This window comes from Xiphophorus hellerii, chromosome 2 (genome assembly GCF_003331165.1).
Source record: "Xiphophorus hellerii strain 12219 chromosome 2, Xiphophorus_hellerii-4.1, whole genome shotgun sequence".
Lineage (NCBI taxonomy): Eukaryota > Metazoa > Chordata > Actinopteri > Cyprinodontiformes > Poeciliidae > Xiphophorus > Xiphophorus hellerii.
The window spans coordinates 31587992-31602349 of record NC_045673.1 but is presented as its reverse complement, the minus strand read 5'-3'; the positions used below and the strand labels follow the sequence as shown (position 1 = coordinate 31602349).

Here is a 14358-nt window from a genome sequence, read left to right as displayed (position 1 = left end):
GAACCAGGCAGAAGCTGCAAACAGGTCTGACTGAGCAGCAGATTTCAGATAATCTCCAGCCACGCAGAAAGGAAAAGGAAAGGTTTAAGTTTAGTCTGGGAGCTGGTTCCACAGGAGACAAGTCTGAGAATTAAAGGATCTGCCTCACATTCTACATTTTGAAAGTCTAGGAGTAAATCTGCAGTCTGAGAGCAAAGTGTTCTGTTAGGAATATATGAACCGATGTCTGATGGAGTTGATTATTAAGGGCTTTACATGAGAGATGGAGAAACATAACTTCTGTTCTGGATTTAACAGGGAGCCAATAAAGGCAAGCTAAAATAAAATAAATATGATCTCTCTTTTTAATTGTAATCAGAACCTTTACTGAAGCATTTTGTATGGAGCTCTCGAGGGGACATGTGGAATTGTCTGAATGGTTTAAAGGGCACTTCTCACACTTCTCATGTTCAGTTCCATCTCAACCTTAACAGACATAAACATTCAGTGAATAAATCGATTTTCAATCAGTTTTTTTGCACCTAAGAGTTAAAAATAATAAATACGTTTTATTATTATAAAACACGGCAAACTAGTTGAGGTAGAGGGCCGAAATAATTGCTTATTTCCGATGAGTGTGTCAATCATCTCCAGGCCTCGTCTTTGTTCTGTCACAATTATCGATTTATTCCATTTTGATTATCATGCTTCAAACTTTGCAAGGACTGACCATCCCGCTCATCCGCTTCCTCATAAACACAAAGCCAGCAGTTCAATAACCTTCAATTCATACTTAGAGACAGCCACGCCCACATCGACACGCCCACCACCCAAGTGTCAAAGCCTCGTGCTTCTGTTACATCAATAGTTGCTTATTTCATTCATATGGCTCTCACAGAGCCTCAGTGAATTTTTTTTTATTATTATTAACTCTTTGGTGCAAAAAACTGATTGTACCTCTCTTTTCATCAACCTTAATGGGGCGTTTCCATTAAGGTTGAGATGGAAACGGCCCTTTTAACCGTTCAGACCAGCACAATAGAGACACAATCAAAACTGTCAGATGATTTATTACCCCACGATAATAACTCAGAAATAGTCCAAATAGTTTGGACACATTTTTATTCCTTTCCTACTTAGAGAAAGTTTCTGTTTCTATCATAGGTTTGTGGTGCATTTCTATAATGACAAAAAATATATAAAACTTCAGATATTCCACAACGAGATATTAAAATACAGTACAGACCAAAAGTTTGGACACACCTTTTAATTCAATGAGTTTCCTTAATTTTCATGACTATTGACATTGTAGATTCACACTGAAGGCATCAAAACTATGAATAACAAATGTGGAAATATGCACTAAACAAAAAAGTGTAAAACAACTGAAAATACCCCTTATATTCTAGTTTCTTCAAAGTAGCAACCTTTTGCTGTGATTACTGCTTTGCACACACTCTGCATTTTCTTGATGAGCTTCAAGAGGTAGTCACCTGAAATGGTTTTCACTTCATAGGTGTGCCCTGTCAGGTTAATAAGTGGGATTTCTTGCTTTATAAATAGTCATAAAAATAAAGAAAACCCATTGAATTAGAAGGTGTGTTCAAACTTTTGGTCTGTACTGTACATGGAAAAACCTTACATGACCTTGTATTAAGGCAGAAAGTACGGCGGCCCGTAAGAAAGGCTAGAGAACGCAAAACCTTTTTCGAGGGAATGCCATAGAAATTTTTTTCCCCCATACCCCCTTGAGGGCTGACAGCTTTTAATTGTATCTTATAAACGTTCTGACAGTAAAGAATTACAGCAGCCCAGCCTTGAGGTAACAAATGCATGAAGAAGGTTTTTCAGCATCAATTCTATACAGGATGTTTACAGTTTTGTTGATATTCTGAAGATGAAAGAAAGAAATTCTCAAAACCTGTTTAATATAAGATTTCATTGACATGTTTGGGTCAAACACAGACATTCTCAGCTTTATTATTGGAGGCCAGTTTAATGTCATCTAGATTCAGAGATTGACAAAGCAGTTTATTTTTCAAAGTCTGGTACAAAGAGAACAACTTCTGTCTCATTTACATGAACAAACTGGAAACTGTCAGACAAATGAGATTAAATCTGTTCTCTTGATCTCGGCAACATGCTTAACACTTTCTATGAGAATATTGTTGATCAACTGTGTCTAAAGCAACCAAAACATACAACTTCATTATCTGAGGCCAAGAGAATATTATTTGTGACTTTCAACAGAATCATATAGAAAATGAGTGCAGTAAGTTAAAGGGAACACTTCTTTGAATAATTTGTTGGGATTGGGTCCAACATCATGGCAAATTAAAGGTTTAGACGAAGCTAATATTTTTGATAACTCCAAAAACAAAAACTGAATCAAGATAGTCTTTTTAAGTCATTTTTGTTGCCATAAAAGTGCAGAGCAAATGCATTTTTAGTATCAATTTTAGAAATCTTGAGTGTATACTTTGATTAAAAGCAGTACAGAGCTGCTCCTGAGGCACCAAGTTACCAACCAGAAGAGCCGTTTTTCTCTTTCCTACATCCTTAATTTATATTAAAATTAATCTAATGTTTAATCAGAAATATTTCTATTTTGAAGTGGAGAGAGTTTTTTTTCCATTTCAAATCAGTAATAACTATATAAAAACAGTCCCGGTTTCACACACCACCACTTCACTATGGCGCTGTGTTGCAGAGCAATGACTTGTCAAGTTCTCACATTCTGCCGTCTCCCTCTACCTACATCAGGCCATCAGTCTCAACGAGAGCTACGAGGGACCACATTTAGTCAGTAAATATGAATACCTGCCCTTGTCTTCTTAACGGTTTAGGAAATACTTCACTTGGTAAACTGAACACAAGACTGAATGAGTTGGCATTATCCAAATGTGAAGCATTTTACCTAGTTCTCCAACTGCCAAGATCTCAGTTTGTTCCCTTTTCTCATATTACTATTAGGCTTTATTGACTTGAGCAGGGTAACACTACAGACTCCTGGTCTGAATTCTGTTATTACAACACCATCTGGTGGAAGGCAAGGTCAACTTCAATGTGAGAAGATTTTACAAAGCCCCACTGTATGCAATAGGCCACTGATAAGTTTCCTGGATGACTCAAGCTGCAAATCATCACAAATACAAATCAAATTCTGCTGTTGCTTTCTATCAGACCTGAATTCATTCAAGAACAATGGTAGGAGAACAGCACCTCTAACATAATGTTGGCTATGAAGGATGTAAACTACAGTCAAATCAAAATCTCTACCATCAGTATTACTGTGATAAACACACAAAGGAACATGCAATTAAAGAAAACCAATAGAGAAGGTTCAACACGTTTGATGGAAATTTTGGTCTAAAAAAATTTTCTGAATGTTATTATTTTTTTATGTAAACTGTACATTGTGTTTGTCTGGATTAGTTTCTGAAGCACCACCTGCTGTTCTCCCTGACTATCAGCTCCCATCTCTCGCTTAGATGAAATTTGCTTGCCTAATGCAGCGACACCAGAATAGCATCCTACAGGCATCTTCTCCATTGCTCTCACCAAACTAGAACCTCCCTCCTTAGAATTCGAGCCTTCCATCTCCTTATTGAGCACTTGTGTAGGGCGTGGGTGCACAGTGAAGACGTGGATCCTGCCCCATGACAGGGCCGGGCTTGTCTTCAAGCCCGGCCTCTGGCCAATAGGGAGGTTGAACAGATCAAGTGTCACTATAACAGAAGGACATAATCACGGTGGTAAGTTTGCAGAACCTTACAGCCTGTCTTGGCCAACAGGGAGCTCACTTCATTCAGCTTTTCTGAGGTAAGGCAGAACAGGAGTGATTGCATGTGTGGATGATGGTGGGAGCTCAACTGCAATGTCCCTAAACATCACCTAAAGTCAGGTGCAAACTGAGTCCATGTATCTTAAAATCACTCTCACCACCAGTTGAGGCATCTACAAAGATCAGAGCTACAGCTACTGGAAGACATGTTTGTGTTTGAGCTCTATCAAGCAAATATTTGATGTGTTTCTGCCAGAAGAGCTGATGATCAATCGGCTCACTGTACTGATGTACTGATGTCTAACTTTAGCTGAGCAGAAAATATACTGTTTATTTAGCACTTCTAATGGAGACACAATGCAAGCCGGTGAATCTCAGTTTCTTGTTAGACGTTCAACTGGACTTTGTTGTAGTTTTTGTGTTGTCATGGCTGGAGTCAGGTTTGATTGAGTGGGGCAGAGATGCTGAAGGGATTTACAGATGGCTCAGAACCTTAGCTTAGCTTTCCACCTGGGCCGCAAAAGATACATGATAAACCTTTGTAATGGTGGTGGTTCACTGGGTAGATTTTCTCCTTACCTTAAGTAAGCATGCACATTTTCTCCACTGCTGCAGTTTTTATTTGACAATTTTGCATGTGGACAGTAAAATACTGACTACAAGACTGAATGTGTTGGCATTATCCAAATGCCAACACAGCTAGTTTACTGACATCACATTAAAATGTGGACAGAAACTTCATCTATCGAACCGTTCAGGACTTCGCTGTAAATCTCAAGTAAAGCAGCTTCAGTCAACAAGGCGCCTGGAGGATGATTGAAGGAACCATGTGAGAGCAGAAAAACTCCACATAAGGGAATGATGCTGGAGGAAGTCCAGCGGACGGAATATAATATTTTACATCATGCAAAGTGAAACCAAATCTGAGACCTGTGCAGCTGTCATCTGGAGAAAGTGGTGATGTCAGAAAGTTTTCTCGGTGGCCCTGTGCTAAAGAGATTTATAATGTAGACAAATAACCAAAAAGCTCATCAGGTAATGGATTTAATGATGCGTAAAGTTGGGTACTGTGTGTTTGGTGTTGGGTTTTGATCGCACACTGTACCGAGACATGCTCCCAGATGAAATGCTGAAACAGATTTACATGTGGATTTTGTCCATTATTGGCATAAAGACAAAATCATCTTTAACACATTACCTGCTGATGAGGGAGGACAGCAGGCTGACCTGTAATACTATCACTGGACCTTTTTTTTCTCTCCACTGCAATATTAATCTCCTGCCTCGGTAGTTAAAAACAGACTATTGGCATAAATCTATGTTTAGTCTCCTTCTCATTTATCATGAGAGAAGCAAATTCATGACTGTGGCTCAAATTTCAGTCCAACGTTTTACACCAATTATATAACCAAGCTGTTCAGATATCATTACGCTAGAAAGATGTGACAATAAATATTATTGGGAGAAACATTTAAAATAAATCAGATGTAATAATTTTTGTTCATTTATTTCTACTAAGGAGGATTGTGTGAAAGTAAACAGGTTGGGGCTCATTTAGGGTGGGGTCTGCTGCACATATTTAAGGCATCTGCTACTCAATCCTGAGCTATAAATACAACAGGAGACTCAGTTGCTCCTTAAAGACAGACTTTAAGTTCCTGTTTTCTTTGGTTTTAAGGTTTTAAAGTCCACTGCCACCATGTCTGATGCAGAGGAAGTGTAAGTCTTCTCCCATTTCCTCTCAGAAATAAAAATGTTTCATTACATTTGTGAGTATTTTTGATTAAACAAACAAAATAAAATCTCAACTTTTGCTTTAAAGCAGCTTTTATTTCCTCTTGAGAAATTTTCCAAAATACTCTTTACACTTTAACATATTGCTGTATTCTATAGTGGTGAGTATTTTTTGATACTAAGCTGTTTTTGTCTTGTGTTTTGCAGTGAGCAGGTCGAGGGTAAGTAGTTATATTTTCTGTACTTAAATGTATATATATTTTTATTGCCAAAGTATCTTGCCCAGGTACAATTGGGAGCTCCATGCTAAATCCAGATGAAATTTCTGAACATTCTCTAACTGATTTTCCATTTCCTGTAGAAAGTTAGCACTGGACAGTTTTGTCTGTTTGCAGGTTTGGCTTGACTCCTCCAGATTGAAACTGTGCAGACAGAAACAAAATGTTTTTGTTGCTGTAGCATTCTTGCTGGTTGCAGCACTGGCAAAAAAACCCATAAAAAACAAAACAATTACCATGCTGTTTGAAATCCAATTGCCCTGTTTGCAAATATAGTCTTCTAGTTCTGCATGACTATCTGCAGTTGTAGCTGTCCTTCTGAGCTGAGCACACTTCCATCTGAAAAGTGATTGTTTAATTCATCTTAAAGCTCCGATCAGCCCAGAATGACTGCTTTGTTTTGCTTAGCATGGATTCCCACTGTGCCCATCATTTCCATTTATACTTTTTTAAAAATGGGTACAAATGGGATGAAATGATAATATTCTTCTGCTCCTTTCTTTCTTGGATCAAGAATACGATGGTAAGACAGCCGGCAAACTACCAACCACAACATTAAAACAATAATAATAACTCATTTATGACCCACTTGTGAGTTCTTCTAGATATACTTTATGCAGCATGCTGTTTAACATTAACAGTATTTAAAATTAAAAACATTCAAGTGGCAGTGCAGCTACAATCCCATTTCATCCAACAATGGTCCTTTTTGTATTTCTCTTTCCGATGCCTGCTGTCTCACGTGCTTTGGCGCCATCTTGTGGAAACTGACCAAACAGCATTCTCATTAACTCACATGTTCCCTTCCATATCCACAACTGAAAACATCCATCTCTTTCCCCCTTTTCCTCTCCCCCGCTTCTATTAAATATCTTGCTACCCCCAACCCCCACCTCCATCTCCACGGTGATTTGCTGCATGCTGTTTAGCTGTAGAAGTGGAGGTAGTACAGGAGGTAGAGGTTGCCCCTGAGGTGGCCCCTGAGCCAGAGGCAGAGCCTGAGCCTGAACCAGAACCAGAACCAGAACCAGTGGTAGAACCAGAGCCAGAGCCAGTGGCAGAACCAGAACCAGAACCAGAACCAGAGCCAGTGATTGAGCCTGAAGGTATGTGGCAAGAAGGGGGACGGGGTTATTCTATCATCCCTTTCAATGCAAAGACCCCACTAACGTCTTGATGCTGTCTGCACATACTACCTTCCTTTCACCTCTGGACAAACTCAAACACTCGGCTTTTACGCAGAGCTTAGACAGTGCAGGTTGAAAGACCTCTTGAAGACATATATATATAGAGTATATACAGTATATATATATATATATATATATATATATATATATATATATATATATATATATATATATATATAAGTCATACCATTCTGCCATGACCTAGTGACAGTTTCAATAAAAATCTAAAAAATATATATTTTTATAAAATGTTACATTCTGCAGCTTTAATGCTGCTTAGTTAGTTTACATTGCTGAATGACGGTTCTGTGAAGTATTGGTGATAGTTCCCTTACCTGCAGTAGGAACATGTCATTTCTCCATCAACAGTTTGTCTGTTCGAGGCTACCAGCTAGTTGGTTGTATGCCTACTGTTTTAGTTGACTTTTGCAATTTACTTCTATATTTTAATTTCTATATCAGCTTTTTATGTGACAGTACCTTGGTTCAGGAAGTTGGGGTGGTACCACCTGTACAGGTCGGCAGTCCGTCCAGCACAGGGCAGCACAGAGACACAATGCAACACACCTAATGACGATTTAAGCATGACCAGTTAACCTGCCGGCATGTTTCTGAACTGTGGGAGGAAGCATGAGGACCTGGAGAGAAGCACCTGAGCGTGGGCAGAAGTTGTTCCCCATGATGTTTGTCCTAACTGACAACAGAGCTGCTAAGAATACAGAAAGTGACAAAACGTTTCCTTAGTGTGTCATTCTTGTAGGTTGACCCAAATGGATCCTGCAGTTGAATCATCGATTGAATGTGACTGATTCAGTTCAATTTTACTCTAATACTTCTAGAAGAGAAGCGTCTTTGAGAACCCTGTGATATCTCTACATAAGTCTGCCATTTCATTTGATTTTATAAATAACATATTTAGTTTACAGTAACAGTAAACACCACTAGCTTTAGCAAATCTGGGGGATGGTTTAAAAAGATTTAATTTTGTTAAAACCATTTTGAAGGGCGCTCATCTAATTTGGTTATAGACCTACTTAATAAGCATAACGTACTCACAATACTAAATGATATGCACACAGAAGGCTTGACTAACATGTTTGTCTCCTACTGACAGAAATGGACATTGCTTTCAAAATTTTTCAAATTTTAACCTCATTAATGCCTAATATGTGTAAATGTTCCATTTATATATGTTTATCCAACAGAAATAACAGAAGTGTAATGTGGGATACCCATGCAAACTACCCAATTATTTTTATGAATTTGATGTTTTGGATAACCGTTTTTGTTTATTTTATTTTCCTTGCGTTGAATGGGTTTACCTATTTCAATGTCAAATGTTGCTTTTCTGTGTTATTTGATGCTTGTTGCATGCTGACGTCGTTGAGCTGAAGAGGAAGGTATGTAGAGTTAAAAACATTTGATGGATATGAAAGGGATTCTTCTGGTTTTGGTGGGATGTCAGTGTTCTGGTTTGAGGCTTGTTTCTGTCAGTCATCACTAAGTCAGTCCATGAGCACCAGTTGTCAGGGTGCCGGGGTTTAACACATAAGAATGAAAAGAAAGTGATTTTTTAAAATCTGTTTTTAGGGAAAAAACAAAAGTGTTATTGGAGAGGAAAAAAAAGGGTGAACGAATATGGATTCCTAACACATGCTTTCCTGCACAGCAAACGTAGGGGGGCTTTCAGACCCAAAACAGCAACTCAACACTGCACTCCAATACTTCTATATTTATTTATGCTGCCAAAAGTCTTCAGATATCCATTAAACTGCTGCCAGTAGGGCTGAACACACTCTGCCGAAAACAGAGCTCATGTTTCTCTTCCCTAAAACTCAACTCAACTCCTCCAGGTCTGGAAGTCCGTCTACGTTTGCTCTGCAGCTCATCATATGCATCATATGGCTAACAGACAGAACATGGAGAAATAATTTGTGTTAAATAATTTTGGGGGTCAAGCCAAAAAGAAAAAAAAGGCTCGAAAGAAAGAAAGCAAGAAAGAAAGAAAAAGAGGAAGGAAGAAGTAAAGAAAGAAACACTAACAGAAAGAATGGTTGTATTAACCGTTCAGATTTAACTGCCTCTTGATTCTCACACAAGTTTTATTTAATCCATGTTTAAAGTTCACACTTCTGCCCATATCTGTTTCATTGAATTTTGTTTCATTTCCCTGTTGTGACTCTAACCTTAGCTGTTAATAAGGCAAGTTTTTAATTTTTTTCCACAAATTAATCTCTCATTTAAAATGATTGTGATCTGTGAGGAATGCCCAAAAGAAGTGCAGTATAGTCTGTGTCTCTCCTAACCCAATGACATGTACTCATCCCCTCTTCATTTCTTAACCTGCAGAGGAGAAGCCAAAGTTCAAGTAAGTTTCCTCCTGTAGTCATGTGATCATTGGCATCAAAACAACAATAATAAAAAAAATGGCACACATCAGTAGACTCAAAAAGTGAATCCACTCTGTTGCAGGCCCAGCGCTCCAAAGATCCCAGATGGTGAGAAAGTGGACTTTGATGTAAGTGAGAATTAAATGAGAGTAAGAAGGTTTGTTTTGGTTTGTCTGTGATGTTTCCTGCTGAGTGCTGGGTCCATTTTATTATTATTATTTTATTATTATAATTTTTTTACAATGCAGGACATCCAGAAGAAACGTCAGAACAAGGATCTGATGGAGCTGCAGGCCCTGATTGACGCTCACTTTGAGTGCAGGAAGAAGGAGGAGGAGGAGCTGATCGCACTCAAGGAGAGGATTGTGAGTTTGACTCGTTGATTTGATTTAAATCCAAATGTTGCATCCAAAATGTCCTGCACAACAGAGTGAAAACATACCTTTATTGCCATATATTAAGAGGAGTCAACAATGAAATAATTTTTTTAATTATATTTTCCTTAATTCTTCTTACTTCTGCTCAATCAGAAGTAAGACATACGTATATACTGTATATATATATATATATATATATATATATATATATATAGATAGATAGATAGATAGATAGATAGATAGATAGATAGATAGATAGATAGATAGATAGATAGATAGATAGATAGATAGATAGATAGATAGATAGATAGATAGATAGATAGATAGATAGATAGATAGATAGATAGATTTTTTTAATAACCTGTCAGTAACTGAAGGACAAAAACATTTTAGGTGAAACAACACAACATGGATGAGTAGATGCAGTCACTTACTCATCTGAATTTGTCAGTGCGGTTGCTGTTTTATTTCTCTGATGTTTTGAAGGTTTGGTGTCGTCGACAGAGAACTGTCTGATTGTTAACAACCTGCTGGACGTAAAGGACGTTGTCCTTTTCACCTCAGCACTGCCAAACACTCTCCTCCTGACTTTGCTGAAATTTTACTTACCTGCAGTCAGTTTTATAGTGCGTGGCGTGTGCTATATGAAGTTTTAAACTGCAAAGATATAAAAGCATTTTTGGACTAGTTTCTATGGTATATATCTTAGTACACTTGAAATAAAACAAAATTAACTCATAAGTAACTTTTGAGCAACCTACAGGAGCTTGTTTAAAGTCTATATCTCCTTAATGTTGATGAAAAAAGTATTACTTCCAAAGACAGATTATTTCAATTAAAACTTGGGAAAAACATATTGCTAAAAGTGGAATTATCTGCAATGCAGAAAGTACTTTCTTTTAATCAATATTAATGAATTATTGACATAAAACAAGTTTATATATCTTGCTGAAAATTTACTTGTAAGTCAGTTTTGTCTTATTTCTAAGATATTTCTTCTAAGATATTTGCTCTAGAAATTGGACCCAAATGACCTGATAAGATTTAGTATTTTTGCAGTGCAAGTGTTTTTGCACAGTCTCCATGACTACTCTCGTCCTAACCCTGCAGGAGAAGCGTCGCGCTGAGAGGGCTGAGCAGCAGAGGGTCCGAGCTGAGAAGGACAAGGAACGCCAGGCCAGACGTGAGGTCGGTCGACAGAATGTGATGTCACAATGCCGGTCAGTGAGTGTGGACTCACTGTGGGTTTATGTGTTGTGAACACAGGAGGAGAGGCGGATAAGGGAGGAGGCTGATGCCAAGAAGAAGGCTGATGAGGAGGCCAAGAAGAAGTCAGCTCTGTCCAGCATGGGCTCCAACTACAGCAGCCACCTGCAGAGGGTCAGCACACATACGCATGCTCACACCGACGGAGGCATAGTTAGAATCGTGATTCGCTCTGAGCCTTCACCTATCTCCAAAATAAACAGGCTGACCAGAAGAGAGGAGGAAAGAAAGAGACTGAGAGGGAGAAGAAGAAGAAGATCCTGGCCGCCAGGCGCAAGGCGCTCAACATCGACCACCTGAGCGAGGACAAGTTGAAGTATGACTCATTTTCTCTTCCAGGAAGTGTCTTTTTGTTGTTTCTTATCTACAAAAACAATCAGAGACCAGTAAAAACTCTTTGTGAGCACATGAGAGTTAAAGCTGTTATACATTGTGATCTAACCTTCTGCTTCCAAACTAAAAACCATTCTACTGAGCAACAGTCTGATGTTTATTCCTGTTTGCTGTCTGCTTTTTTTACACTAGACAGTAATGCTTTAGACTACCTGTGAGTCGCACAATGACAGCAGCAGTCAGAGTTTGTAAAAAGCTGATTGGTTCTCCTGCAGGGAAAAGATCAATGAACTCAGTGACTGGATGCGTCAGCTGGAGTCTGAGAAGTTCGACCACATGGAGAAACTGAAGCTGCAGAAGTACGAGGTAAGAAGAATTGATTACTCTGCTGCCTTACACACATCAGACCCCAATGGTCAATAAAGGTTATAATAATTACATTTTGTAACTAAAAATGCAGAATGAATGATGATTTTTTTAAAACACAGATTCTACGTGACGTCTTTATTTTGTTAGTATTAAAATACTGATTCAACTTAATTCAGTTCATTTATACCAACAATTCACAAAATCTGATTTATACACAGAAACATATTAAATCAATTCAATAGTATGTAATAGACAAGTTCAAATTCAAATTACAAACTGAGTTCTAATTATTATACAGGCATCTAATAGTGGATGTATTACATGTTACTTTTTTATATGATGTTATTTGTTCAGTTTTATTCCATGAGATGCAAAAAAAAGAAAGCTAAATGTGGTTATTTGTAGTATTTACTCTGATTTTGCTTTTACTGTTTTGATATGTATTCCTTAAGGTTTTTGATATGAAAGAACTCCAGAAAATGAGCATTGAAAGCTTGTGTGTATGTGTAACACCTCCACCTGCTCTGCTGTACGCGCTGTCCTCCATCACCTCATTATCTTCAGAGATTAAAATTCTTTTTTATTTTTTTTTCTTCAGGTTACAAGACTGCGCAAGAGAGTGGAGGAGCTCAGTAAATTGTAAGTCACAAAAGTGAAGTTGTTCCTGCATGTCAGAGAACAGTGAGAGAGACACCACAGTTTCCCAGAATCACTTTGTTACCATGGAAACTAAACCTCCACCCATGAGTTGGCTAAAGAAAGTCAGAGATGGTAACTGGGGGAGTGTGGATCTGTTGCTAGGGTAGATTTCCTGCAACCTGGAAGTTGTGAGTTTCATTCCAGAGTCTGCATACGTCACTGTGACCCTGAGCCAGGTACTTCACCCAAAGCTGTGCATCAGTTGTGAATGAGTGAATGTGGATTCAGTGTAAAATACTTTGAGTTGTTTGTAGAACTAGAAAAGGCGTTGGTTCGTTTTATGACCTTTGTTGACTCATCAGATTTATAGTGTTTTTTATGTGAAAGTTGGGTACAGCTCCCTTAGCTGAGATCATCTTTGAGTTTTTGTTGCAGTTTGCAGGTTATATTAAAGCTGTAATTGGTTTAAAAACAATATTTTTATGTTTGGCCACCCCTCCAAAAACGCGTTAGATTGCAACCCTTCATTTACACCTGAGGTTCTCCTTTTGCTGTCAACCTGTTTGGGGATTTGTCATGTATGCTGGCAGGGAATCAGACAGGTCAGTTAGAGCCTGATGGGAAATCAAGGTGTGTTGCTGGAGGTGTTTATATATGAGACTGGTACTGTAACATCACAGCCAACAATGGATTTAATGAGACTGTAAGATTAATGTATTATTATACTTATATTTTTCCTATTACTCAGTATTTGCTAAAACAAAACTGGAAAAATAAAAAGGATTTCTGAATCTTTCAAAGCATTAAAAGTTGATTGTATTGGATGTTTAAACTTTAGATACTCACATAGCCAATCTGTTGTGCATAAAATAAAGAATAGATATATAGGAATATTTTTTTTCTTCACTTTACATATATGTTCCCCAGCTCACAAACTAAACATAATAAAAACTACCAGACTAAATAAAAAGGATCACAATTTGCAAAAAAGGTTTGAAGTGTCCCTTTGTCCAAAACATGCTTCATCTTCTCATGTTTTAACTCTCAAAATTAGGTTTAACCTCAATATAAATATACTGGTGCCTATCTCCAGCTACCGTTTCGGGCGAGAGGCGGGGTCACAGGTTGCCATTCTATCGTAGGGCAACACAGAGACAGACAGAACAAACGACCATGCACACACATCCATACCTAAGGAGAATTTAGAGAGACCGATTGACCTGACAGTCGTATTTTTGGATGTGGGAGGAAGCCGGAGTACCCGAAGAGAACCCACCATGCACAGGGAGAACATGGAAACTGCATGCAGAAAGACTCAGGCCAGGAATCGAATCCAGGACCTTCCTGTTCCAAGGCATGCTACCAACTGCGCCACTGTGCAGCCCTAGTCAATAAACTATTTCAGCCAATTAATCAATGATTATGTGGGAAAGGAAGGAGTTAAGCCTTCTGTGAATAAATAATTGTATCTACAGCACACTGTTCTCTACCTATAAATGTTCATACGTGCTTTAAATGGTGCCAATCTGTTTGCCTTTACGTTTCACCAACATGGAGTCTTTGGGACAAATGAGACACAAATTGCTTCTGTTTGGAATTAAAAATGTGAAGTCGCAGCTCTGACATGTCTCCCTGTTTTCTGTTTGGAATTGCAGCAGTAAGAAAGGTGCCGCAGCCCGCCGCAGAAAGTAGATTGGCTGAACCCATGAGTACTTGCAAACCAAACTGCCATCACTATGGACACACGCAGGATGAAGCAAATCACACTGTGGAGAAGGTTGCACCTCTGAAGAAACTAGTAACGCTGAGGTCCGCCCTGCGTTTTCTCAGCCATGTCCTGAAGAAACAAGGAGCCTTTAGCTGCCATTTAATAGGAAGAAAACACTACTCAACATGCTTGCCATCACGCCTCCTCACCCTCAACTCTGTGGTTCTCAGTAATTTTGTAAATAAAGTGTGACTCTTCAAGCCATTTCTGTAGTTATCAGAAGCCAATAAAGTTCCTTCTTTTCAGATGTGGAA

At 38.4% G+C, this 14358-nt stretch overlaps 1 protein-coding gene across 8 annotated transcripts; it reads left to right on the top strand.

The window, feature by feature from the left end:
- The first annotated feature begins 3648 nt into the window (after positions 1-3648).
- Positions 3649-14358, top strand: LOC116709213 (troponin T, fast skeletal muscle isoforms-like). 8 transcript variants are annotated; one of them, XM_032547637.1, is made up of 14 exons: positions 3649-3734; positions 5442-5482; positions 5705-5718; positions 6290-6298; positions 6705-6881; positions 9312-9330; positions 9435-9480; positions 9601-9717; positions 10840-10917; positions 10996-11109; positions 11199-11311; positions 11604-11694; positions 12296-12336; positions 13992-14358. In XM_032547637.1, exons 2-14 carry the CDS (start codon positions 5463-5465, stop codon positions 14026-14028), a joined length of 876 nt encoding a protein of 291 aa, XP_032403528.1. In that variant the 5' UTR covers positions 3649-3734; positions 5442-5462; the 3' UTR covers positions 14029-14358. The 8 variants fall into 8 exon arrangements, with proteins under 8 accessions (XP_032403528.1, XP_032403542.1, XP_032403521.1 ...); XM_032547630.1 differs by having other exon boundaries at positions 3671-3801; XM_032547651.1 differs by lacking the exon at positions 6290-6298.

What these genes read in the sequence shown, in the direction of transcription:
- LOC116709213 (XM_032547637.1), top strand. Translation starts at nt 5,463, where the DNA reads ATGTCTGATGCAGAGGAAGT. An exon ending in GTGAGAAAGTGGACTTTGAT is followed by an intron (nt 9,481 to 9,600) that starts GTAAGTGAGAAT and finishes TTTACAATGCAG; the next exon opens with GACATCCAGAAGAAACGTCA. An exon ending in TCGCACTCAAGGAGAGGATT is followed by an intron (nt 9,718 to 10,839) that starts GTGAGTTTGACT and finishes CTAACCCTGCAG; the next exon opens with GAGAAGCGTCGCGCTGAGAG.